Source organism: Carya illinoinensis, chromosome 8 (assembly GCF_018687715.1).
Source record: "Carya illinoinensis cultivar Pawnee chromosome 8, C.illinoinensisPawnee_v1, whole genome shotgun sequence".
Lineage (NCBI taxonomy): Eukaryota > Viridiplantae > Streptophyta > Magnoliopsida > Fagales > Juglandaceae > Carya > Carya illinoinensis.
Genome location: NC_056759.1, coordinates 26,932,588 through 26,957,284, shown reverse-complemented (window position 1 = coordinate 26,957,284; position 24,697 = coordinate 26,932,588). Strand labels below are relative to the sequence as shown.

The following is a 24,697-nucleotide window of genomic DNA, read 5'->3' as shown; positions in this document are numbered from 1 at the left end:
CTTACAACCTTTATGCTACTCTCATTATTTCATCCATAAAAAAAATAGCAAGGGTCACCACTTTATTTATAAAGGGTAATTACCTATACTTTATAGATGAAGTGTATCATCTTAGATGAAGTGAACTACTTTAGGGAAGACGAAGGTTTTCTAGGAAAACCAAAAATCTAACATGACTTGCATGAGTTTGAGCTACTCAATCTATATAGAGGTACATCCTTATCTACTTTGTGGGGGTTATTTCAATAATTTTACTTTTATGTTTCTATTTGGAGAAATATTACAAAGAAGCCTTACACCACACATTTATACTTAACTAATATGTGATATGTCATTTCTGTTATTCTATTTAAACACACATATTTAAACATTGAGATAAAAAGATAATAATGACAAATTACATATTGATTAGGTGGAAGTGTGTGATGTAAGGTTTCTACATTAAGTTTCTCTTTTATTTATCTTGAAAAATTTTATATAGAAGTCTTATACCACACACTTCTACCTAATCAATATCTGATTTATCATTTTTGTCATTCTATCTTAAACATAAGGAAAAGTGATAAATCACATGTTAATTAAGTAGAAGTGTGTGGTGTAAAGCTTCTTTACAGTATTTCTCATTTATCTTTCGATGAGAATAGTTTGATTTCAACTCCCCCTTGACTTTTTGGTGAACTCCACCCCCTAAAATAGAGAAATGATAGTTATAGTTGTGAGTATACAAACGCTGTACAATTACTTTAAAAAAAGTGAATGAATAAGAAACTCACATGAAAAAAAATTAATTTTTTAATAATATACCTCACTTTTTTTTCAAATTGACTGCACTACGCATGTACACTCCATAACTATATGTAATATTACTAAAAACTAAAAAATAAACCAAAATTATGTGATCTCGCATTGGTCGATGGATCCTAAACCTTTGGCATACATGGTCTCTTCCCAACGATTTTACAATTTTATAAATAGTAATTAAATGGTTTAAGTAAAGGTGTCTTATTGAATTGTGAAAAATAAGAGAAAAAAAGTTGAATAAAAATATTATAAAATTAAAATTTTATTTTAATAATTTTTTTTGAAGTTTGTAAAAAGAGTAACGCTATTGTGCTGCTTGCAGCTTACCACTGTAAGTGACAGCTAGTGTAAAATTAATCTTTTATTTTTATCCAATTTTTTTATTCACATTTTTTTATCGTTTTTAAATATCTTTAAAAAATAAAATTAATATATCAATACACTAAAAATCATTACTTTAATCATTAAATTAAAAAAATTAAATTAATAAACAGTACAATAAAGTGGTACAATCCAGGCCTCACACTATATTTTTATTGTAAAAATTGTATTAATTTTTATGTTTTAGTTTTAAGTTTGTAAATTATTATTTCCTAATTAATTTTTTTTCTCAACTAATTGTTTTTATAATTAAAAAATTATTATTTCCTAATTAATTATTTTGAATAAAATATTACCTTTGAAGATGAATAATAGATCTTCTTAAGTCTACCATTTGGAGTAGATTTCACCAACGTCTTTCCAAATTTTAATGATGGACTGCTCTAAAACCACCAATCCAGAACATTACCAAGATGGCCCTGAGTAACGCACTAGTCTACTGATTAGAAAACATGAGACTAGACCACTTTGGTGAGTAGTGTTTTTTTTTTTTTTTCTTCTTCTTCTTCTTGTTATGAGATAAGGAAAACAGTAAGGCTACCGCTGGTGGCTCCTGCTGGGGGCCACCATTGGTCTAAATTTATTTTTTTAATTTTTTTCTTAATGATTAAGAATTTTTTTTAATATTATTATAATTTTTTAAAATATTTAAAAGTATTAAAAATGATTTAAAAAAAATAAAAAATAAAAAATTATTTTTGCCTAACGGTGACGGGAGCCACCAACGGTGCCTGTAGCACCATCCTATGAGATAATTATAAGATCTCAATCCCACATTTTATATCTTAAAATGCTTATATAATAAAAATTATTTGTCAAGAAAATGGATCATAATTTATCATATTTGAGATTACAGTAAAAAAATATAATTTATAATTTTAAGGTTTATAATTTATAACTTAAATAATAAGATCTATACCTTAAAAACTGTTTACTGTTTGATAAATATGTATCTAAAATACTTTTATAGTTGGTTACATTAATTTAAAAATATATAATTACTTGCATAAACTTTTCGATAAAAATTTTAATTTTGTGTTTTTTAAAAAAAAGTAGACTTTCAATTTTTTTAAGTGATTAAAGTAATTTTTTTTCTAAATTTACTAAACACATTATTTTTTCTTTAAAAGAGTTTTTAAATAGTTAAAAGTACATTTTAAAGTTTCAAACTCAATTCCTAATAGGCTCTTATTTAAAAGCTAGATAATGTTACATTATTAAAAAATAAATGTAATTAATTTTAAAAACGTTTTAGGCATACATTTATCAAAATTTGAAATGTAACTAAATTTTAATAATAAAAAAATTTATTTATTATTATTTTATTTAATTTTTAACAAAAACAACCCGTCTCTTCTAAAACCCTATATTACAACGATGCTTTAAAAATCTATCATAAAAAGTGGTATTTCCTTCTGATCTCTTGTAGTTACGAAAAGGTAAGCGCAGATAAAGAGTGACGAATTTTATTAACCGGAAAACGCCTTTCGTAATATCCGAAATTTGGCTATTTCAAAAAGTAGTTTTTATTCCACAGTAAACTTATTTATCTCATTTACAAATCAATCTCCAACGCCACGGAGTAACGACTTTTCTCAAAAGGTGAATTGCTTTCCTCTCTCTGCTTTTTTAGGGTTCTGAATCTGTCAATCTGGGTGTAGAATGTAAACATCCTCTCACTTTTTCAATGCATGGCTTTTTTTTAATTATGAGTTGGTTTGCTAAAAAATCCAAATTGGGCATAATATAATCAATTTGTTCTGAACTATACATTATGTTTTGGTTTTTGCTCATTATTATTGTTTTTGGGCTTACATTAGGTTTTTTGTGTGAGCATGAAAGCAGTTTCGAGTGTTCTCTGTGTTGTTGGTGGGGTCTTATTTGTAGAGATTGTATTTGGTAACCCATATTCTAAGCACACGGATTTAATGCAATATTTTTCTTCGTTAATCTTTTGAGGAATTGCTGGTTTTATTTTATATGAGCCGTACAAATTTGAGGGATTGCATTGCATGGAATGTGATATCCAGTTTTGGGTTTCTTAAGGAGCTTTTAGAAAAGGTGTAATGCTTAATATAACAATAATATTACTGAAAATAATATAACAATAATGATAGCTGAAATTTTCATGAATGGGCTAAGTTTGTTACTTGGAAGACGGTTTTTGTTCTAATGTTTTGGGGTTATACAGATTCTGAAATAAAACAATGCATGTTTCAGCTATTTGTTTGTTTGAAAATCTATGTTGAATTCGTTAGAGAGGTGGAGTAAGACTTTCTCATGCTCCTTTGGTAGTCCTATGCATTCAATATCATGAACTAGTCTTTTTAAGTCATTAATGATTACTTCTGATTTTATTTCTTCAAAGTGTTATCTTCAGTAAGTTAATTATCAGATTTTATGAGCTTTCAAAGAAGAATAAACACTACAACAATGGATCAATGACCTTTGGTTCATATGAACCTCTTCTAGTCATATGGATGGGATAGAGTTGTGGCTTCAAGACCCACTAGGAACATGTGTAACCCACCAATTAAGGACAAAGAAAGGTTATACATACACCCATGAATTTCATCTAACCAGAATAGGGTTTCAGTGAGTTTAAAAAATACTGTACTTTATGTCCACAAACACAAAATATTTTGTAGCATAACTTTGTATGTTTCTTCTAAAGGAGGTCTTAAAGTTATTTATAGGTTGTTTCACATGCACCCTTCTTGATAGATTTCTCTGGTTGTTTCTTTTCTTGGACTCAAAGCGCCACTTCTTAGTAACACACCCAAGCAATTATGTGTACACATGGCAGCCTGTTCTGTTAGCTAGGCTCCTTATGTCTGGTGTTTTATCTTGAAAGGGAGCAACATTTTATTTGTCCATTTGAAGAAAAGCTTTCATAAGGTTTGACTAATCTAATTTGAGATAACCACTGATGTGTTTTAAAGAAAATTTCTAGGGCGACAGTGGGAACTGAACAATCAGAGAAGTCAAAGAAAGTTATGGTATCTTGAACATTCTCATGCCAAACTGTATTTTCACCTTCACAGTTTTTCTTTACCCTTTTGGGGTGGTGCCCATTTGAACTCATCCTAAATTTTGTTTTTTATATTAGTAATGATAAACTTATTATTCCTTGAGTAGTTAGCGACATTCGGCTGACATTTTACATAGGTTATTTGGGCAGCCTTTTTAACGACTGCTGTTTGCGATGAATCTAACGGGTAATGGCTTCCTCCCCTTCTTTTTTGAACTTTTTTGAACCTGGGCTATTGTCTATGGGATTACAGATGGCAGACCAAGTAACTCAGGCAAGAAGACAACAATCTCAGCAGCAGGAGCAACAGGCAAGGGCTAGATGGACATCATCTCTCACTAAGATACTGGCAGACTTAATGATTGGCCTAGTTCAAAAAGGGAACAGACACGGACATTCTTTTGGGAACAAAGCATGGAGGTATATATGTGATGAATTCTACAAGAAAACAGGTCTGAATTGGGACAAAGAGCAATTGAAGAATCGATATGCAGTCTTGAGGAGGCAATATGTTACTGTAAAGTCACTACTTGATCAACGTGACTTCAGTTGGGATGAATCCATGGGGACTATTATAGCCAAAGATGAAGCATGGACAGAATACATCAGGGTGTGTTGCTTTCATATATATTTCCTTTTACAAACAAAAATCTAAACCTGCATGAGCTGGAGGAATAGTCTTTAACTTCATGACCTCGTGACTGGCTTCTTGCCATATGGGATACTTGTTTGATTAAAACGTTTTGATTGTTTTTGCATTCAAGGGGAAAAAACATGCTTGATTCTGAAAAATATGTCCTTGAGAATGCCACAGAATGAGGATTGAGGCCAAATTTTGGTCTCACTTCTGACCAATAAGTTTGGAAGTTTTTTCAAACTAAAAATTCTCATCTCATCTCATCTCATCATTACAACTTTTTCAAATTTCCACATAAAATATAATAAACAATTCAACTTTTTCAAATCTCAATTCAATTTTTTCAAATCCCAAAATAATAATATTAAAAAATAATATTTTATTCAACTTTAAATTTTTTTCTCAAACTAAAAATTCTCATCTCAACACCCAAACCTAACCAAGAGTTATATGCATATATATTGGAGTTACTCCAGGACTAGGTTGCTGGTTTTTGTTCTTTATTAACTATTAATCATTGACTCCTTATGGAACATAACAAGCAGGGACATCCTGATGCTGAGACTTTAAAATACACTGGCTGCCCAATTTACAAAGAGCTATGCATCATATTCTCCGAACCGACAACCAATGGGAAACACAATCTGTTGGCTGAACATGAGGGAGGGATGACTCCTGTTACTTGTGCAGAACCCTTGAGCATGCACCTAGGAGAGTCGTCATCGGATTCTGACGAAGTGGATGACATTGCAGACGCTTGCAACGCTACTCGACCTACTACTCCTTGTTCAACTGGAAATCGTAAAAGAGGTCGTAAAGGAATTGATGATGTTATTGCAGGAGCTATAATGGAGATGGCAGCTGCTTCAAAGCTAAGGACAGCTGCTATACAGCAATGTAATGCCCGATACACCATAACTGACTGTATTAAAGAATTGGATGAGATGCAAGGCGTTGATGAACAGGTCTACTTTGCTGCCCTTGATCTATTCAACAAACCTAATGCAAGGGAAGTTTTCCTGTCTCTCAAAGGTGACAGGCGTTTGATTTGGTTGCGGGGTAAATGTGCCGCATATCCAGCTCCTTAAGTGTTGATAAGAGGGGTTAGTAATTAGTCATCTACTATATAGTTAATGCACAATTTCCCCTTTCTTGAAACAGCGACCAAATACTAGTTGTACATATGCTTAGTTCTGGTTCTAAAGTCAGGCATACTAAAACAATATTTTCGGATATGCAGTGAATTTTATATTGATATCAAGAGCAATATCCGCATATATTCTTGTGTAAGTTCTTAAATTTCCTTCAAAAAGTTCTCTGAAAGAATCTAAATTTATACAAAGATATGCCAGCAGACTCTTTCCGGCAGACCCTTGATAATTAGCTCATATTTCATCTGATGGGCTCCAATTTCAAGTAGAATAGAGATAAGACAAATAAAGTGAGTTATAATGATATTTACTCATATTCATAGTAGGATTCACTTCATGTGCCTCTTTTATCCTCTTAACACCCGATCAGAACATGAGATATCTCCGTCTCATCTGTCACACCTCTGGTGGGTATCTAAAGATATCAAGATTTCTAAGCACTATTGCAACGATCCATAAATCATTTGTGTCCATGCCCTCTTACAGAAGCCAATCATCTACGGCAATGAACAAGACTTGGAGACCGTTACATAGTTGTAGTGTACATTGGGTCAAAATTGACAGCAAACTACATCAACAAAACCCTTCATTAGAAATCGAAAATAAACACGAGGTAAAGCCATCCAAACGCTTTCCCATGGCAAGACAAAACGAAGGTATAAAATGTAATTGAAAACTCATAGGTATGTTGCATACCATCACCCCTCCCCCCCCCATCTTCTACCTTAATGTATATCAGAGCAACCAAACCACCAGCCTAGCTCTACCAGTTGGCCTGCCTCCTGGCAAGAAAAATTCCAGAGGCTTCAGGGTCGTGAATTCTACCATTACTTTGTACTTGGAACTACTTTTGTGCCCAAAGAATTTGTAGAGGGGAAGAATCCTGCAATGTTGGGCCTTAATTTTGCTGGAGTTCAATTTGTCTACCCAAGAGGACACTTCTATTCACAAGAACGTCACTATCATTTTGCCTAATCCATGTCTTCTTTTCAAGCTAGTATCCTCTTCACATTGAGCTCATCATCAGCACTTTTGGCTTTGTTGTATACTGATTCAAATGCTTGAGTACACACACTAGAAAATCCCACTATGGCCTGAAACACATGTGGAAAGCCCATCTGAAGATTATTCAGTGTCATTCCCCTTGTTACACTGACCGATTTTTCATGCTTAGTTTTCTCTTCCACTGCCTTTGCTCTCAAGATCTCCACCTTTGCACGCTTCTCTGCAACTGGGTACTTGCTGCCCGTAGTGCCAGAGGATCCTGGCATGGAATATGGACCATACTTGCTCTCGAGTGATCTAAGCTGAGTCACCTTCTTCTCAAGGTCTTTAAATGCAGATTCTGACTTTTTCTTCTGTTTAAGCTCGTCTGCTTGTTGAACTACAATGGCATGGATTACTGTTAAGAAGCTCTTGATTCCTTCTGATGCCACCCCGTCAGGAATATGGTCAACTGCAACGTGCCATTCTTCACAAAGTGAGTATATTCTTGATTCCTGGGCAGCTCTGGATAGTGGATTTTTGCTGATCTGGAAGAGACTGAGCCGAAGCCAACTCACAAGGGACTCGATGTAATCCCTTTGGGCCTTAACCAGGTAACAAAATGACTGGTGCCATTGCTGGACCTCAAGCTCGAGCTGGAGAGTTGATTGCCGGTGAATCTCGGACGTTGGTTCAGTTGATGGAATGGTATTGAGGTATTTCAGCTGCTGAACTATGTGAGTTTGGACTTGGTGGCACTCATACATGCTTCTCCACATGCACATCAATCTGCAAAGACGTAAAAAGTGAGGAAAGTTAGAATTATTTCATCTATACCTACAAAATTCGAAGATAAATTCAATTGGTTATAATTGATTCAACATACATGGTTCCCATCATCTTTATAATCATTTTAACTGTATAATAAAAAAATAACTGCAAATCTAAAAGAGTAATTCTATATACAACCGTGAAGTGCATAAACGCCGCGTAATCACTTTGAAAAAGTTTGAAAAAGAGTGGGATCTAGTATTAAAAAATTAATTTTTTTTTTCATGTGCGTCCCATGTTTTATTTACTTTTTTCAAATTAATTATGCGGCGGTTGAACAATTCACGATTGTAAATATCTTTTCTCTTTTTTTAGGCAGAGTCACATTATAATTCACAAGTCACATAACTTGCCTCACTGGTATTTAATACCCAATCCTAAGGACAATAATTGTTTTTCGTGATTTATTTCTTAGGCAGGTCACATTGGATTTCCTTATTCTTTATTTTAAATAAGGACAACTTATTTCAAAACATAAAGATAACTAAGAAATTAAAACTTAAAAAAAATGTCATCTGTAGGATTACAAGGATACCCACACGGCATATTGGTATAGCAAACATCACATTCTATTGACAAGCACATATGGTCCAGTTGGCGGCCATCTTCTAATCATCATACAGCACAGCCACGAGATTCTCACTTGGGAAGACATTCTAAAGAAGAAAAGGGGACAGCCAAAGATAAGGACTGATTCTAAGGAGAGATCCACTGAATAGATTTTATTTCTAGCAAAGACGGCTTTCATCACAAACAACAAACAACAAATATCAGATGAAACATAGGAGTACGATTACCTGCAATGCTGCATCCACTCAGAAAAAGGAAAAAAGACGATCTGCATCTTGGATTACGTAAAGAGTTGATATGTGGCCATATATTTTTGCTATAAAAGCGAACAAAGAGCAAAAAAAACCCATCAAAAGCAGTCCAAAAGGTTTTTTTTTTTTTTTTTCCCTCTTTTGTTTACACTGCAAGACCATGAAGCATATATTGGGACCGAGGATATCATCAGAGTTGACTTTTCACCTCCTAAAGCAGACACGCTCATCTATCTATCTTTTAGCCGTTAACTTTTATTTTTTTTGACAAGTATCTTTTAGCCCTTAACTTGAGCACCCAAACCAGATGTCAGAATGCTATTCGGCAATCCTTGACTTCTGGATATATTTTATACATTTCAAGACTAGGAACAACTCTCACAAAGAAAAGCCATAGGAATTGAGCACAAAATGTCATGCAAATGGTTCATACAATTTCGTTTGTTTGCTGTTGTCATTGTCTCTGGATTGGTGAGTGCAAAGAAGTTCACGTGAGGAAAGAGAGGCTGAGAAGTCGAGGGTGGTTGTCCTATTACCTAAGCGAGTTGGAAGAAGGATAGAAAATGACTAACCCTTGGACAAGCCCAATGAGTTGTGGGTAGAGCTCGGTTTCCCTTAATTTGACTATCTCAGCAGAGGTGGTCTCTATGGCCCGGGAAGCAACCATCATTTGCGACTCCAACTTGTCAATTTCTTTCTTGCTCTTCTCAGTCTTCATATAGTCAGCCCTCTTTATCTCTAGACTCCTCAGCTGCTCCACCCTCTTCTCATGCTCTATCTTTAGGGTCTCTGCTATCTAACAACATCATGCAAGAACATAGAAAGGAGAAAAAACAAAACACTCAAATACAAAATGAAAATTAGTAACGAATATTTGATCTCGTGATACACATGGGCCAGGGGTCATCACAAAAGAACAAAAGAAACAGATAAAAGTTATCAAGGTTTATGATATGCAAAAAACTCATGGTTTGGTTAAGCAGAAAACTTAAAATTTCCTGCTCATAACCTAGAGGTTACAGCTATAGAGTGTTACTTTCGTTTTCTGTGGTTCTAACTTTATGTAAAGGAAGTTCGAGCACATGCCCACAAGGGAAGCAAAGCATGGTGCCGCAAAGAGAATGTTCCCGAGAAAGTGCGGAACTAACATTACCTTGGCTTCCTGGTACAATTTCTTCTCCCAAGCATATAGCCGCTCCAAAGTTGAACAGTGGCTGCCAACGGCAATACCCCCACCCATAACACCACTTCCGTGCATTTCCCCTCCAAACTTCCCAAAACCGTTTGAATTTGGACTCAAGCCCCATGTCCACAACGACTGACTAAAATTAAATCCATGATTGTAAAATTTTCCTGCCCAAAACCAATTGAAAAAAGCATAACAATTAGAAACAAATCTCTCTACAAACTAAAAAAATGTCTATACTCCTATAATTTCATTGCCGTAGAACAAAACCGAGATGATCACACATAAAAAATAAACATAAAAATAAAAAGAAAAAAGAAAAAAGAAAAAGCCTACCTTCTTTACTGCTCTGACCAGAAAAGCTAGCACTTGAAACTTCCAAGAGCGATGAGGCCTGGCCACCAGCATCAGCGGCCATAAGAAAGTACTCATCAAGCTCCTTCACAATCTCGACGAGATCTTTACTGTTCCTTGCTACAACCATAGCTCGCTCGCTCGTGGTGGTGGTATCCTTGGAGAACCCACTGACCACAGAAGGTGGCGGCGTAGAGCTTGCTGCGGCGGTGGCCGTGACCACAGCCTCCGACGCCGTCATCGTGGCCTCCTCCCACTCCTCATTCACTGACCGAGAAGACGACGGTGGCACAAATGGATCCCAGAAATCCCACGTGGACGACGCCAGCGGAGGTGGAGGCGGAGGCGGAAGAGCTGGGGAGGCTGTTATAGATGTCCACGTGTCGGAGCTGGGGCTCATTGGCGGTGGAGGCGGAGGTGGCGTTGGAGAGGGGAGGAGTGGTGGTGGGGCATGGTGGTGGGGGCGGCGGGTGTGGTGGAGTTTGGTTTCGGCATTGGCGAACTGGAACAGGGCTGAGCCTGTACCGCGAAGAGAACGAAGGTACAAGCTGTGGGCGACGGAGAATGCTTGCCTTGCCTTCACTAGTTGCTTCATGTACTTCTTTCTTGCTTTACAACGTGACACGATCTCTACTCTCTCCACTCGAGAAGAACAGCAACCCATTTTTTCTTGCTCTGATGTCAGGCACTAACCAGATCAACTGCCTCTCTCTCTCTCTGAGTTCGGGAAGAACTAGTTGGAACCAAAAGTTAAACGAAGTTTCTTCAAAGCAGGGTCTTCTTCTTTCACGTTTAGTCTGGAGTCGCACTCTTTCAGTCTTTCTACTTGCTCGCCAAAGTACACTATAAATCCTCTATATTTTTAGCTCTCAAAATTGCACTATCTTCAGACCTTCGTTTTCCCTTTCTGGCTTCCCCCAAAACACACAAACTGACGTAGCAGCTTGGTTTGGGATGTACTTGATGCGGTGGTTGTGAAGGAACAGCGAGAAGAACGACAGCATTGAGAAGTGGCAGGGACAAAGGAGCATTGGGCAGAGCGCCTGTAATTTTTTTATTTTGTTAGGGGAGCAAATAACAAAAATAAAAAATTTTGTGGGAGGCCATTTTTATTTATTTATTTTTAATATAGTTGATTACGTATTAAAAAAATTAATATAATTAATTATATTAATAAAGCATATAAAAAATATATAAAAATAAATATATATAATATTACTTGACAAATAATGATGGCGTTTTGCTAAGCCTTCCTTTCCAACAGCATCTCGAATGAATTTTACTAGAAATAAATCGGTGTACTATTATCATTTAAAATAAAATTTATTATAATTTAATGTGTTAGAGGTATAAAAAATAATAATTTTAAATAACTTTTAAACCTATTCTAATATTTAAACTTATAACTTTTAAATTACTAAACATCACTCAACTAAAAAGAATTACACACAAATAAATCTACAAAAAAATTACACATAAATAAATCTACAAACTGATGTGATTTGATTTGATATGTTAAATTGTAAAATTACTTTTATTACAAAGACGATCTAACGGATTTCATAAAACTACATCGGTTTGTGGATTTATTTTATATAATTTCTTTGTGTTTGTAGCAATTTCTTTGTCTTTGTGAATTACACACAAATAAATCTACAAAAAAATTACACACAAATAAATCTACAAACTGATGTGATTTGATTTGATATGTTAAATTGTAAAGTTACTTTTATTACAAAGATGATCTAACGGATTCCATAAAACTATATCAGTTTGTGGATTTATTTAATATAATTTCTTTGTGTTTGTAGCAATTTTCCTTTTCAAATTAACACATTTTACATGTGTGACTTATAATTTTTTTCAATTTTTCATAAATACATTTAAACTCATCTTAATATTTAAATACATTTAAACTCATATTAGATGAGCTCAACAAAACCCACTCTACTAACTTAACTCTTTATTACTTAAAAAAAATTTAACTTATCTCAACTCAAAATCTTTTTATACATAGACTTGTTATTTTTTTCAAATCAATACATTTTACACGTGTGACTCATAATCCTTTTTAATTTTTTATAAATATATTTAAACTTATCTTAACGTCTAAACTCATCTAAATTCATATTGAATGAGTCCATCAAAACTAACTCTAGTGATCCAAACGGCATTCTGCTAAAGGTAAGAAAGTAAAAAATGGCATACTGTGAAAGGGGACTAGATTGCCAAGCCACAAGGAGTTGGGGGAGGTCCCCCCCGGGGGCATTGGTTAATGTTGAGGTGAGGTCCATTTCCTTCATTGTATTATTTATTTATTTTATATTTTATATATACTTTTACAGAGTTCTTTAACGCTGGCATGCTGCTTTGTTTGTATTTTAAAAATATTTTAGACTGTTATCTTTTTAACTTTTGTGTTTTCATTTTGAAGAAAATATAAATTCCACGTGAGCTCGAGTTAAGCATGTGTATGAACCTGACAATCTCAATTGATTTGAATTAGTTGGGTGTCCGGACCTACTGCAGATGATGTGAAACCTGACCGATTAATAATTTTAACTTATTATAATTAGTAATTGAAGAATAACATTTCCAAAACAATTCCATTACCAAACTCTTTTATAATTAAATAATATATAGATGGAACAGACATTGCTCCTTTATTTTCAAAAGTGCATGTCCCAACCAGGCATTCTATCCAAAGCCTCTTTGTCGCATGGAATTGACCGCTCGGATTGACCGTTGCGTAAATTTTTTTTTTTTTATATTTAATAATTAAGAAAATGATTTTAAATATATTGATGTATTTTTTTATTTAATAATTAAGAAAATTAAAAAAAATAAAAAATAAAATAAAATAACGCTAGACATTATGCCTAGCGGTACATTTGGGGTGGCATAGTAGTCGGATCCATCCAAAAATTATAAACACAAAGTTTTGTTATATTTGAATAGAAGAGGGGTTGAAGACAAGGTAATATGGGACTACACAAAAGATGGAAAATTTACAGTGAAAAGTACCTACTATGCATGGAAAAGTATTGTAGCTATTATCCAAAGTGAATGCTCGAGCAGTTAGGAAAAAACAAAAAAAAAGAAAAAGAGACATGGGAGAAGGTTTCAAAACTGCACGTATCTTAGATAGTTAAGCAGTTTCTTTGGAAGACACTTAATATGATCTTGTCCATCAATAAAAATTTATTTTAGAAGAAGGTTGTGAATGATGTTTTATGTTTTACATCGGCTGTAGGGAAGAGGAGACTATTCAACATGTGCTTTGGACATATCCAGCTGTAAGTGATGTGTAGGCTGAGAGACGAAGTGCATTGCATAATTGAGTTGTGAGGATGTGGAAATGATAAATTCTTATTTTTAAAATAAAAAATTTAAATAAGAGTAATATTATATACAGCTTTAAAGTGTGTAAATCTTGTATAATTTTTTTTAAAAAAATAATGGGATTCATAATTAAAATATTAATTTTTTTTAATGTAAATCTCATATTTATAATTTTTTAAGAGTAGTGATATATTACTTACAATTTTATATATAAAACTCATTTTATCGGTTTTTTTTTAAATTTAAATTTTATAATTTTTTAATATATTAATAACTGATAATCATTACGTACAATGTAAATAAAATTTATAAATACAAATAGCATTTATTTTATAAAAAAGAAAGAGTGTCTAAAACTTGTACAATGGTAAAGTAAAGTATCTAATGAGGCGAAAGTAAAGTGTGATAAATCAGAAAGATGCTAAAAACTCCATAGGACAATGCTAGGGATGCCGTTGGGGATCCGTTAACTTATTTGCTGAATTTTTTATTTTTTTTAAATTTTTTTAAGAAAGATTAAAAAAATTATATTTAATTCTATCGTGAATTTTATTATTTTTTTTAAAATATTTAAAAGTGTTAAAAAAATGATATGAAAAAAATAAAAAATATTTAAATATTTTTTTCAAATTATTTTTTTAACACTTTTTAACATTTTGAAAAAATAAATAAAATTTACAATATAATTAAACAATATTTTCTTAATTTTTCTGTAAAAAAAATAAAAATAAAAATGAGCGGTACAAATGAACGGGATCTCCAGCGGGATCCCTATCATTTCCCAAACTGCCTAAGCTGCGACCGTTATCTTTTAGTTGCTAGACAGCAACTCCAATACCAAAGCCTTGCACTCGCTTCTTGTTCCTTCCTTCCCTCCCTCGACAGCATTTATAAACTCGAACACGAAACCTGCTTCCTTCCTTCGGCAGCAAAAATCCAATCCTTTTCCTTGTTCTCCGTCGTTACCTTCTCCCTTCAATCATTCCCTTTATATATACAAAGCTAGGCGGGCGAGAACCAATCCCATCTTGCTTAGATTGCTTCTTCGTTTTGTTCTTTTTTCTTCGTTGAGAAGCATAGTAATTCTCTGTGAAGCAAGCTCGCTAACTCTCATGGCTGCACCCGTAGTTGACGCAGACTACCGAAAGGAAATCGAAAAGGCTCGTCGAGACCTTCGCGCTCTCATCTCCAGCAAGCAATGTGCTCCTATAATGCTCCGTTTAGCGTAAACTCTCTCTCTCTCTCTCTCTCTCTCTCTCTCTCTCTGCTTTAGCAATTCGTTCCCCAGAAAACTACAGAAATGAAAGAGAGAATGTAAATGAAAATTGAAAATCTCATGCTTCTTGTCGCCGTAATCTTGGAAAGTTGTAATTTTTCTTCTTTTATGATCTTCTCACCATTGCTGGTTGTCGCCGTGCTTTAGTGTTCATTCTTTGGTTTTATTTTTCTTTTTCCTTTTTTTCCTTTAAATGATCTTAATCACACTTATTTAATAATCTCATGTTATGTTAAAACGTTATGATTGATCTTAAGCATGCACGCAAGGGTACAGCACATTAACCATGCATAATGCTGGGACAGGTGGCATAATGCTGGGACCTACGATGCCAAAACGAAGACTGGAGGTCCTAATGGCTCAATCAGGAGTGGGGTGGAGTTGAAACATAATGCAAATGCTGGTTTGGAAATCGCTGTTGGATTCTGCGGTGAGCCTTTACAGCTTAATGTGTCTATAGTTTAGCAAATCTGATTACGGGTGGGTCAAGAAGTTTAGAGCTTAGTTTGTTCTCCAGGGAAATGAATTGATATTTTGCACTGGTTTTCTTCTCACTGTTCCTTGGTTTGTTCCTTTGTTTCGATGTCAGAAGAAGTAAAGGCTAAACATCCAAAGATTACATATGCCGATCTCTACCAGGTTACGATTCTGTTTCGGAAAGCATGCATTTGTCTTCAACTACGTGGTGTTAAAAGTTACCAGATTATATAAATATATAAGTTAATTTTTAAAGCAGCTTGGGATCATTAAGCTGTGTTACAGATTTAACTCATCTTCAACTACGTTTTTGGATTTTTAGCTTGCTGGCATTGTTGCAGTGGAAGTCACTGGAGGTCCCTCTATTGACTTTGTTCCAGGAAGGAAGGTATATTCATGGAAGAATTTCTATAGCACCTATCCAAGATCTGTACTCTTTTTTAACTTTCTTGACCTCAAATAGGATTCATTGGAATCTCCTGAAGAAGGGCGCCTTCCGGATGCCAGACAAGGTATGTCATTAACCAAGTTGCTTTAGTTTTTAAGGGCGATTTCCTATGAAACATAAGCGACCCCAATTTTCTGTTTGATTTATGATGATGGAATGAGGTGTAGGTTTTATATCTCTCCTTTGAAGCTTGTTAAAAGTGAACACGAATTTGCTAAGCTATCCATCACGGCGCTGATGTATAAGTATCTTTACATTTGAGTCTGATCAGTACATGCATATTGTGGAGCAATTGATCGACACGGGACAATCTATTTCATGGTAATAGAAAACACATAACAGATGGGATGTTGAACAATATATTCACTTCTTGTCCCATTTTGTTATAGGTGCAAAGCATTTAAGAGATGTCTTTTATCGCATGGGCTTATCTGACAAGGACATTGTGGCATTGTCTGGAGGCCACACATTGGTAAAATTCTCCAAAGATTCAACTATAAGTGTTGGAAAAGGTTTTTATTTTTATTTTTTTATTCATATCATCTATATAATTTGTCTTTCATTTTGTTTCTTTAGGGAAAGGCACATAAGGAGAGATCAGGATTTGAAAGTCTACCTTGGACAACTGACCCTTTGAAGTTTGATAATTCGTACTTTGTGTAAGAAATCAATGAAAACTTAATTCTGGTAGAGAAGAAAGACCTATAACAAACTCGATTCCATTTGACAAGTTGATATTGTACATGGTACATGTATTTTATGATGGACAAAATCAGGGAACTCCTAAAAAGTGATTCAAAGGGATTATTGAAGCTCCCCACGGACAAGGTCTTGGTTGAAGATCCCGAGTTCCGCCGCTATGTTGAACTATATGCAGAGGTAGTAAGGCCTATGTTCCTTCATAAGGAAGTATTAAATGTTGGAGATTTAAAACAATGTTCACATCACACAAAGTTCATCCACATACCATATTAATTATCATATGAATGCCTCTCTGTAAATTGTTTTAGCATTACTTAAGAACAGTTATCTGATCAGTCGCCTGATATATTTTGAACATCAAGACCTAGGGGAAAATTTATTTGTAGGTATTGCTATCTTTAATCATTCTGAAAAGAGAGGCATTCCTGTCGATGAGTTGTTATATGTGGCTCGTCTGGAAGAAATTCATTTGCTGGAAGAAATTCATTTGCTGCATCATGTCTTCTCATCTTGATTAGAGCATGGTTTGGTTTTTGTTTTCCAAATTCTGTTTCAGGACGAGGATGCTTTCTTCACAGATTATGCGGCATCACACAAGAAACTTTCAGAACTAGGCTTCATTCCACCCTCCTCGGGCATAAAGAGAACCATGTTGACAAAAAGTGCTCTGACAGTTGTCGTTGCTGTTGGGCTCTTGCTTTGGTTATGCTATAGTAATTTTTACGAAAAGTCACAGAAGCCACAATTGGACAACTGATTCATGTACAACTCCACAAAATCAGTGAAGCAAGTTAGGATCCCCTGCAAAGAAATTTTAGAGAAGAAAAACTGGAAAGTGTAATTTAGTCTGTAATCTGGACTGAAACCCTTTCACAAATAATGATTTGAGAGCTGTACACACGTGTATGACTTCTGCTTGCAATCTGACTGAAACTGTTCACAAATAATGATTTTAGAGCAGTGCAGTAAAGTTCTCTCTCTCCTCATGGTTTCTGTTATTCTTTCAAGTTTAACAGCATCTAACTTCTTCAAACTGCAAAATAATCTTTATCTCTCAGTTTAACGGCAAAAATAATCCTTGTTATTAAGAATTGGACAATGATATATAATATTATACACCACCAACCACATTACAACCTATTTACCACTTATGTGCATTTTAAATTTTTTTATTTTTATTTCATTTTCTTTTAAGTATTTTTTTAACATCCTTAATCATTAAGAAAAAATTTAAAAAAAATATAATTTTATTAATACCCACTTTCTTAATCATTAAGTAAAATTAAAAATTAAAAAAAAATCAAATACAAAAAAAGTTGTAGATAAGTTGTAATTGAGTAGTAATAATATCATTTTCCTTAAGAATTAGGAACATTTTTTTCATGCTTTTTTAAAGTATAAGAATTATATCATTCACTAAGACACACACTACGATAGAAAATTAGGTAAATACACATATTCTTCTTATTCATAATTCTGCAATGCAGAAAATGATAAATCAGGGTTTATTATGTTAAAACTCATGTTGAAGAGCACATGAATAAATAGTAAACTTCTTCTGCCTAGCAGACCGACATTGATAATCTAAGATTGCTTAAACAGGAAGAGGTTGTACTTTTGCAGGAACTGAAGTGAAAGGAGAACAAGTGCATCTCCCACCTAAAACTATAAAACTCAAGATAATTAAATTTAACTGGAAATGCCAAGACTAGTTTAAGTCAGGCTCTGGGACTCAAAGACAGTGTGATATCACGAAAAACCCTAAGCCTCTTCTCAATCTTCCTCTTAAATATCCCATTATCAGCTGCTTTCCCTGCTTCATCCGTGCCCAAAACTGCAGCTATGATAGCATCTTCAAAATCCTTGTTGTCAGGCAAAAATTCTGTCAGCTCGACACCTGTTGCTTCTTCAGATGAAACAGACAACCTTCGCGTCTTGTTTTCGGACTTTCCTGATTCCAAAAGCGGTTTCCCAGTCTCTCCTATATCGTTTACTCTGATTGAACTGGCAGCATTTCCAGATCTTGTTCTCTTAAGGGTGTCAGGAAACTGATTCTCAACTGGGTCTTTCTGAATCGGTTCCCTCATAAGTTTTGATGAAAAAAATGGTGGTGCAGCGACGTTTAGGAAATTTGCATATGGAGCAATTTGTTTGATATTTATCTGGTTTGCCATTATGTTCGAATTGATATTCTCATCAGTAAAGCCATCCTGGGGTGTGACTGAATTTGATGATATAGGCAAGCTAGCGTGATCCTTGCAAGGCTGAGGCTGCCAGATAGATGAAGAACCGAGAAAAGCATCAAAGAGCCTCCGCTGTTCCACTCGGTCCCCTCCTTTGTTCATCATTTCAGATTCAAGGTCCTTGAGCATCTGCTGTGCCCTTTCATAGGCTTTGAGATGAGAATCTGTGCCTCTTGGGCCATCAATCACCGCCGGTTTCACTAGCCTCAAGGTTTTTTTGGCTTCAATGATCCTCCCCTGCTTCATCAAGCAGATACCAAGATTGCACATTTTGTTGTTGTCGGAGGCAATCGAAAGTGCCCTCCGATAAGCATCTTCTGCTTCAATGTAGTTGTTCTGCTGCATTAGTGCCCATCCCAAGTTCCCCTATATAACAAACAATTGACCTCAGTTTCATTAACCCAATATATAAAAAAGTTTTCAAGTAAAGAAACTGGAACTAAACTAGTATAGATAATATGTCGTACCAATAGCCTAGTTGCTTCTTGTTCCACAGAGACCTGGAATTTCTTTCCTTGAGATCTGGCGGTCTTGGTTCGTTTCCCATTGAAAGCCAGCCCTTGTTGAATCAAGTACAACTTGTGCTTCAATAATGCTATTTGGTCTTCCAATCTCCCGCATCTCTGAAGAAAGAAAGGAAGAAAAGAATCAGTGCCAGAGTAACACTAAGTTATAAGCAAGTTATAAACGGCCAGAACTGTTAATTACCTTGTAAAGATCCAGAAGAATATTGTCGAGCGACTCTTGGGCTTGATCTGAACACCGATGTCGCAGCGACTTGATGGCTTCAATGGCTTCTTCGGCTCGATTCTGCTGCTTCATCACAATAGCCATATCTTTCAAGGCACTGTCCACTCTATCCCCAGCATTAATGGCTGCCCAAAACAGAGGAATTGCCTTCTCCGGATCTTTATCCACCAACTGCAAAAAGAGAAGGACCCAACAATCAGAACAGAAACAAAAGCACGAAAACACTTTCCTCAACCACTTTGAAGGAAAACTAGAAAAGAAAACAGAAAAGAAAAAGAAAGAGCCATCAATTGGAGCAGAAATTCAGATATTAGAACAAGAAGATACGACTTTTAATCAATTTCGATAAAACCCAGAAGCTTGCCTGAGCGTTCTTGGCTCGGACATAAGGACTGTCGCCAACTGGAACCTTGTGGGTCACATGGAAGCAATCGGAGCGAGTTCTTGAAATCCCGAGAGGCTTGGCTGGTGAGGACGGAGCCGACTTGGAGGGTCTAAAACCAGGAGGAGCGTTCCACATATCTTGCAACATCTTCGGAGTAAGGGGTTTTCAATGGCAGCGTTCTTCCAGTGGAGGAAGATAGTGCTTCCGTCTCTGAGAGAGAGAGAGAGAGAGAGAGAGAGAGAGAGAGAGAGAGAGAGAGAGAGAGAGTTTACGAGGGAAGATGACAGTGTAGGAGTGAAGAGAATTAGGGGGGGTATTATCAGAAAAATCTTCGAGTTTTTTGACCGTTGCTCAACGTTCTACGAACTAGCCGTTGCGTTTTATTTTTCCATAATTTAGTTAGAGATTACAATTTAGTGGCGTGTATATGCATCTGTATCCCTGAAGCTCAATTTAATTTCATATTTACCCAAATCTTCTACATTTCTCTTTTGCCCCTAATATCTTCTATATTTCTATTTTGATCCTATATAATTGATACTCTACTCACTAATTGCCCTAAGATTAGGAACCGCTAACCTTTTTCTTTTTTGAGTGATTCCATTGAAAAGAAATGTTGGTCTACGTTAATTGAAGTGATGCATTTCGGAAATAAAAAAGTATTATATAAACGCAGAATATTATATAGAATTTTTCTTTACTGAGAGTTACTGCTAGTTGATTTCGTATTTTTTTTACATACATTTTTTAACATTTTTAAATAATTTTTTTTAAAAAAAAATACAATATTAAAAAATCCTTACTCAGAGCACTCTCACTGGATTATCTCTATATAAAAAATTGTGCTTTTGAACTATTAGGGATGAAAAGGGGCTCACAATGAATAATGCAAAATCAAATAATTTGATTTTGATCTATAGTATTTGTAAACCGAAATCCAAGTTCGATGCTTACTGTTGAATGAGTAAATATATATTTTATTATTTTTTAAAACACTCTCTATTCTCTCTCTATCTACATTCACAAACATCTAGATAATTTAATTAGAATATGATTATTAATTAACATATAACAAGTAGAATAGTAAAATATGATAAAATATAATAAATTAATAATTAAAAAAATAAGTATTTTTTTAATTATTAATTACTCATTAATATATAATAAATAAATTGATAATTCAATGTGAAGATTTGATGTGAATAATTGAAATCAAATTCATCTCATATGATTTTAGTATTATATAATAAAAAATAGCTATTCCAATATAAAGAATTATGTGAATGAAATAGTCAAAATTTAAATTTATCTTATATGTATCAAAAGTGTCATTTACATAATCCATTAACAATACTCTTAATCATTAAGGAAAAAAATAATAATTAAAACAAAAATTCAGAGGTAGCCCTAGTGGGCTCCCCAACATTTTCCTTTACATATTGAGTGACAATCTTGTTTCATCAAAAATATATATATTTTTTAATTCGAATTTCAAATTTTAAAATTTTCACCATTTCAATAGTTGACAAGCCAATGCATATATTATGTGACTAAAATTGTATGTATAGATATCATTTTCCCTAGATATTTTAAGATGTAGTTAGTTTTTTTATCTTAGGGTCCATTTATTTCCATGTAGAACATTTTTTTTATAAAAAAATATTTCAGCAAATTAGATTTCAAGAAAACTTATGCTTTTCTGGTGTTTGATTGTCATGTGAGAATATTTTTCAGAAAACGCTTTTCGTTGTTATGTAAATCTAAATTTTTTATACGATAATTGTAATATTATTGCCTTAACTTTTATTCTGTAATAATTCTTTTATGTATTGAATGGGGTTAAATACAAAATTACTCTATGTGGTTTATCTAAAAGTCAAATTGCTCTTTGTGCATTTTAATTGAACTTCTTCCTTTGTACTTTTAAAATTTTCGAGTTAGTCAAAAATTAAACTATTAACTATGTTAATATGCAGTCAAGAGATTGGTGGCCTGATGACATATAACCCGATTTTTCAAATGAAAAATTTGTATTCAAAATTCTCACCCTTTGTATTATATATATATATATATATATATATATATATATATAACTAGGTTAATATGGCAACCCATATGACATGTCACGGGTCATAAAATTAAGAAAACCTTAAAAACATAAAATAAAGATTTAAACTAAAAAAAAAAGAACATAAAATACTAAAAACGTCAAACAATATTATAACTTAAATCTTAAAAGTTAAAAAAAACCACACAAGATTCTAGTCACATGGATCTTCATAGCTCTCGTCTGGAAGAAAAGATCTCAACGTGATATTTCAATTTTTGATAAAAAAAAATAATTCGTTCTTTATGGGTTTCCGAAAAAATATATCTCATGAAAAAATTACGTCCTCGGACCTCTTGGCCCCTGACGTGGATTTTTTCTTGTTGACTTTCCAATAGTGACTCTAATTGTGATTTTCTTTCTATTAATACTACATATAGTTAGGAAGTGCGTGCTATTCAGTCCTTTTGAAAAAGAGTAGAGTTTATTATTAAAAAATTATTTTTTTATATGAGTCTTGTATTTATTTACTTTTTAAAACTATTTTTTTATGTGAGTCTTGTATTTGTTTACTTTTTAAAACTATTTTTTTATGTGAGTCTTGTATTTATTTACTTTTTTCAAAATAATTGCACGAGATTTACCCACTCACGACTGCAACTACTATTTCTTTTTTCTTTTCTTCACATCGACCGTATACACTGTTTTTTTTTTTTTTTTTTTTTTTGGGAATCAAGAACCACCAATAATTTTATTGCAATACCAAAGTTCAGTTATTACAATATTTGTCCTTAAGATCAGTATTCAGAATCTGTTAAGGCCCTTCTTCTAGCCATATCTTTTCCTCAGTTTGCAGGAATGCCATTTGGCAAATGTTGTTAGTCAGTAGCCTTTACAATCTACTAGCAAATGTTGTTTATGCACCTGTGAATCTCCTTCAAAAACTACTCTAGCAAATCCCAAATCAGAACATAGCTCCATTGCTTTCCTTGAGGCCATGCATGACTTCAGCTATAACACGCTTCATATAATAACTAACATTTGTGCATAAACAGGCCATAATATCACCTACCTCATCTCTAATAATGATTGGAAGACCTGTCTTCTTAAATTTTTCATCTATAGATGCATCTCAATTAGCTTTCACATAATTCTCAATTGGTTTTTGCCATTTAATCATACTTCTGTTAGTAATGCCTGCATGTTGTAGATCACCCTGTTGAATATGGGCTCGAATAAAGCCTTACATGTCTGTACTTGCAGCTTTGACTCTCAAACTTTATTTCAAAAACAAAATAATTTCTTCTAATCCATATTCTTCTCATTATAAAAGCTATAAGCTCTATCTCTTCAATTTTCAGTCTTGAAATTAATTCAAGCCATAGATCCTTGAAATCAGCTACTGAGGTGGACTATTTTCTTACTGGACTTATAGATTTTGCCACACATCACTGGCAGCAGGGCAATTCCATATAGCATGTACCATACATTCAGCTTCCCTTTTACATATTTAGATCACTTTCAACTATCTTCTTCTTAACAAGATTCTGCATAGTTGGTAACAGATCATGGCTTGATTTCCATAGGAAATGTTTAATCCTCCCTAGTACTTTGAGTATCCATATTTGTTGCCAATCTAGATCACCTTTTGATGAGCAAGAAGTTTCCCCATGCTTCTGTCTTTTCATTGTGTATTGCAGGTGGTATGCACTCCTAACAAAATAGTTCTCATTTACAGAGTGCCCCCAAAATCAATTTATCATCAGCTCCCATACAACTCACATGTATACTGCATATAATTTCAGCTTCTTCTGGTTTGAATATTTGATAAATCAAGCCTTCCTTCCAGCAGCCTCTATTGTCATCTATAATTTATGCCACTTTTACCTCACTATTTAGCACCAGTATTAGAGATTGTACTTTAAAAGAGGTAGGTACAGGAATCTATTTATCTTTTGCAAATCCTAATATTTCTTCCATTTCTCACTCCCCACAACATTTCTACTTTTGACTAAGTCCAAAGATGATCATATACTTCTCCATATCAGTGTAGGACTAGAACCCAACTTTGCCTCCAACAGGTTTCCATTTTTAAAATATTTTTCCCTCCTAATTTTTGCAACTACTGAGTCAGAATTGTTATGCATCCTCTGTATCTATTTTGCAAGCATGGCTTTATTAAAGGATTCAAGATCTCTGAAACCTAAACCGCCTCTTTTCTTTGATTCACCTATTTTTGTCCAGCTTCTCCACTGAATATTTTTATCATTCTCCTTGTGACTCCACCAAAACCTCTCCATCATTGTGGTGATTTCCATAGAAAGCTTCTTTCGTAGCATAAACACACTCATTGTGTAATTTAGAATGGCTTGAATCATAGCCTTTAACAAGATTTCATTCCTTACCTGAGAAAGGAATGTGTTCTTCTAGCCATTGATATTAGTCCAAACTCTCTTTGAATAATATAAAAGAATAATACTTCGACCTGCCCACCATTAAAGGTAATCCCAGATATCTCTCATAATTGATATTGATAGATACCCCAGCAGCTCACTGAATCCGTTGTCTCTCTATGTTTCTTGTGTCAGAGCTGAAAATACTGAAAGTAGATCTATATGCATTACATTAACTCTCATAATGTATAAATTTTTTTGTGTATAATTTGTAAGTGGATCTAACACTTATCGTTTGTAGAAGGTCACCTTAGTTTTTTCAACTCGCAACCTTATCTGAGATCACTTTACTACCCAAACGCAACCTTATACTTGAGAATTTTAACAATTTTAACTTGCAGCATTCATCAGTTCTCTAATGGCACAATAGGCCATATGGCAAAATTGACACATATCA

General features: G+C 34.0%; 4 protein-coding genes across 5 annotated transcripts; 2 read left to right on the top strand and 2 right to left on the bottom strand.

Annotated features, from left to right (window-relative positions):
* Positions 1-2,575: 2,575 nt before the first annotated feature.
* On the top strand, positions 2,576-6,105 carry LOC122318914 (L10-interacting MYB domain-containing protein-like). 2 transcript variants are annotated; one of them, XM_043136663.1, is made up of 3 exons: positions 2,576-2,784; positions 4,467-4,823; positions 5,396-6,105. In XM_043136663.1, exons 2-3 carry the CDS (start codon positions 4,467-4,469, stop codon positions 5,936-5,938), a joined length of 900 nt encoding a protein of 299 aa, XP_042992597.1. In that variant the 5' UTR covers positions 2,576-2,784; the 3' UTR covers positions 5,939-6,105. The 2 variants fall into 2 exon arrangements, with proteins under 2 accessions (XP_042992597.1, XP_042992598.1); XM_043136664.1 differs by lacking the exon at positions 2,576-2,784 and adding an exon at positions 2,793-2,846.
* Positions 6,106-6,409: 304 nt separating this feature from the next.
* On the bottom strand, positions 6,410-11,221 carry LOC122318910 (protein ALTERED PHOSPHATE STARVATION RESPONSE 1-like). The gene is made up of 4 exons (XM_043136660.1): positions 10,160-11,221; positions 9,791-9,990; positions 9,210-9,433; positions 6,410-7,774 (listed from the first exon to the last, which is right to left on the bottom strand). Exons 1-4 carry the CDS (start codon positions 10,839-10,841, stop codon positions 6,991-6,993), a joined length of 1,890 nt encoding a protein of 629 aa, XP_042992594.1. The 5' UTR covers positions 10,842-11,221; the 3' UTR covers positions 6,410-6,990.
* A 3,301-nt stretch (positions 11,222-14,522) lies between these two features.
* LOC122318915 (L-ascorbate peroxidase 3-like) lies at positions 14,523-17,369 on the top strand. The gene is made up of 9 exons (XM_043136665.1): positions 14,523-14,744; positions 15,101-15,225; positions 15,385-15,434; positions 15,595-15,660; positions 15,736-15,784; positions 16,110-16,192; positions 16,297-16,379; positions 16,497-16,599; positions 16,979-17,369. The coding sequence occupies exons 1-9, from the start codon at positions 14,632-14,634 to the stop codon at positions 17,177-17,179; spliced, it is 873 nt and encodes a 290-aa protein (XP_042992599.1). The 5' UTR covers positions 14,523-14,631; the 3' UTR covers positions 17,180-17,369.
* A 494-nt stretch (positions 17,370-17,863) lies between these two features.
* LOC122318911 (protein POLLENLESS 3-LIKE 2-like) lies at positions 17,864-20,088 on the bottom strand. Its single transcript, XM_043136661.1, has 4 exons — positions 19,780-20,088; positions 19,374-19,586; positions 19,133-19,288; positions 17,864-19,031 (listed from the first exon to the last, which is right to left on the bottom strand). The coding sequence occupies exons 1-4, from the start codon at positions 19,945-19,947 to the stop codon at positions 18,141-18,143; spliced, it is 1,428 nt and encodes a 475-aa protein (XP_042992595.1). The 5' UTR covers positions 19,948-20,088; the 3' UTR covers positions 17,864-18,140.
* Between the last annotated feature and the right edge of the window lie 4,609 nt (positions 20,089-24,697).

What these genes read in the sequence shown, in the direction of transcription:
- LOC122318914 (XM_043136663.1), top strand. Translation starts at nt 4,467, where the DNA reads ATGGCAGACCAAGTAACTCAGGCAAGAAGACAACAATCTCAGCAGCAG. An exon ending in CATGGACAGAATACATCAGG is followed by an intron (nt 4,824 to 5,395) that starts GTGTGTTGCTTT and finishes CATAACAAGCAG; the next exon opens with GGACATCCTGATGCTGAGAC.
- LOC122318910 (XM_043136660.1), bottom strand. Translation starts at nt 10,841, where the DNA reads ATGGGTTGCTGTTCTTCTCGAGTGGAGAGAGTAGAGATCGTGTCACGT. An exon ending in AATTGTACCAGGAAGCCAAG is followed by an intron (nt 9,434 to 9,790) that starts GTAATGTTAGTT and finishes TGATGTTGTTAG; the next exon opens with ATAGCAGAGACCCTAAAGAT. An exon ending in CTCATTGGGCTTGTCCAAGG is followed by an intron (nt 7,775 to 9,209) that starts GTTAGTCATTTT and finishes ACGTCTTTGCAG; the next exon opens with ATTGATGTGCATGTGGAGAA.
- LOC122318915 (XM_043136665.1), top strand. Translation starts at nt 14,632, where the DNA reads ATGGCTGCACCCGTAGTTGACGCAGACTACCGAAAGGAAATCGAAAAG. An exon ending in CCTATAATGCTCCGTTTAGC is followed by an intron (nt 14,745 to 15,100) that starts GTAAACTCTCTC and finishes ATGCTGGGACAG; the next exon opens with GTGGCATAATGCTGGGACCT. An exon ending in CCTTCCGGATGCCAGACAAG is followed by an intron (nt 15,785 to 16,109) that starts GTATGTCATTAA and finishes ATTTTGTTATAG; the next exon opens with GTGCAAAGCATTTAAGAGAT.
- LOC122318911 (XM_043136661.1), bottom strand. Translation starts at nt 19,947, where the DNA reads ATGTTGCAAGATATGTGGAACGCTCCTCCTGGTTTTAGACCCTCCAAG. An exon ending in TTCTTCTGGATCTTTACAAG is followed by an intron (nt 19,289 to 19,373) that starts GTAATTAACAGT and finishes TTCTTTCTTCAG; the next exon opens with AGATGCGGGAGATTGGAAGA. An exon ending in AAGAAGCAACTAGGCTATTG is followed by an intron (nt 19,032 to 19,132) that starts GTACGACATATT and finishes TTTGTTATATAG; the next exon opens with GGGAACTTGGGATGGGCACT.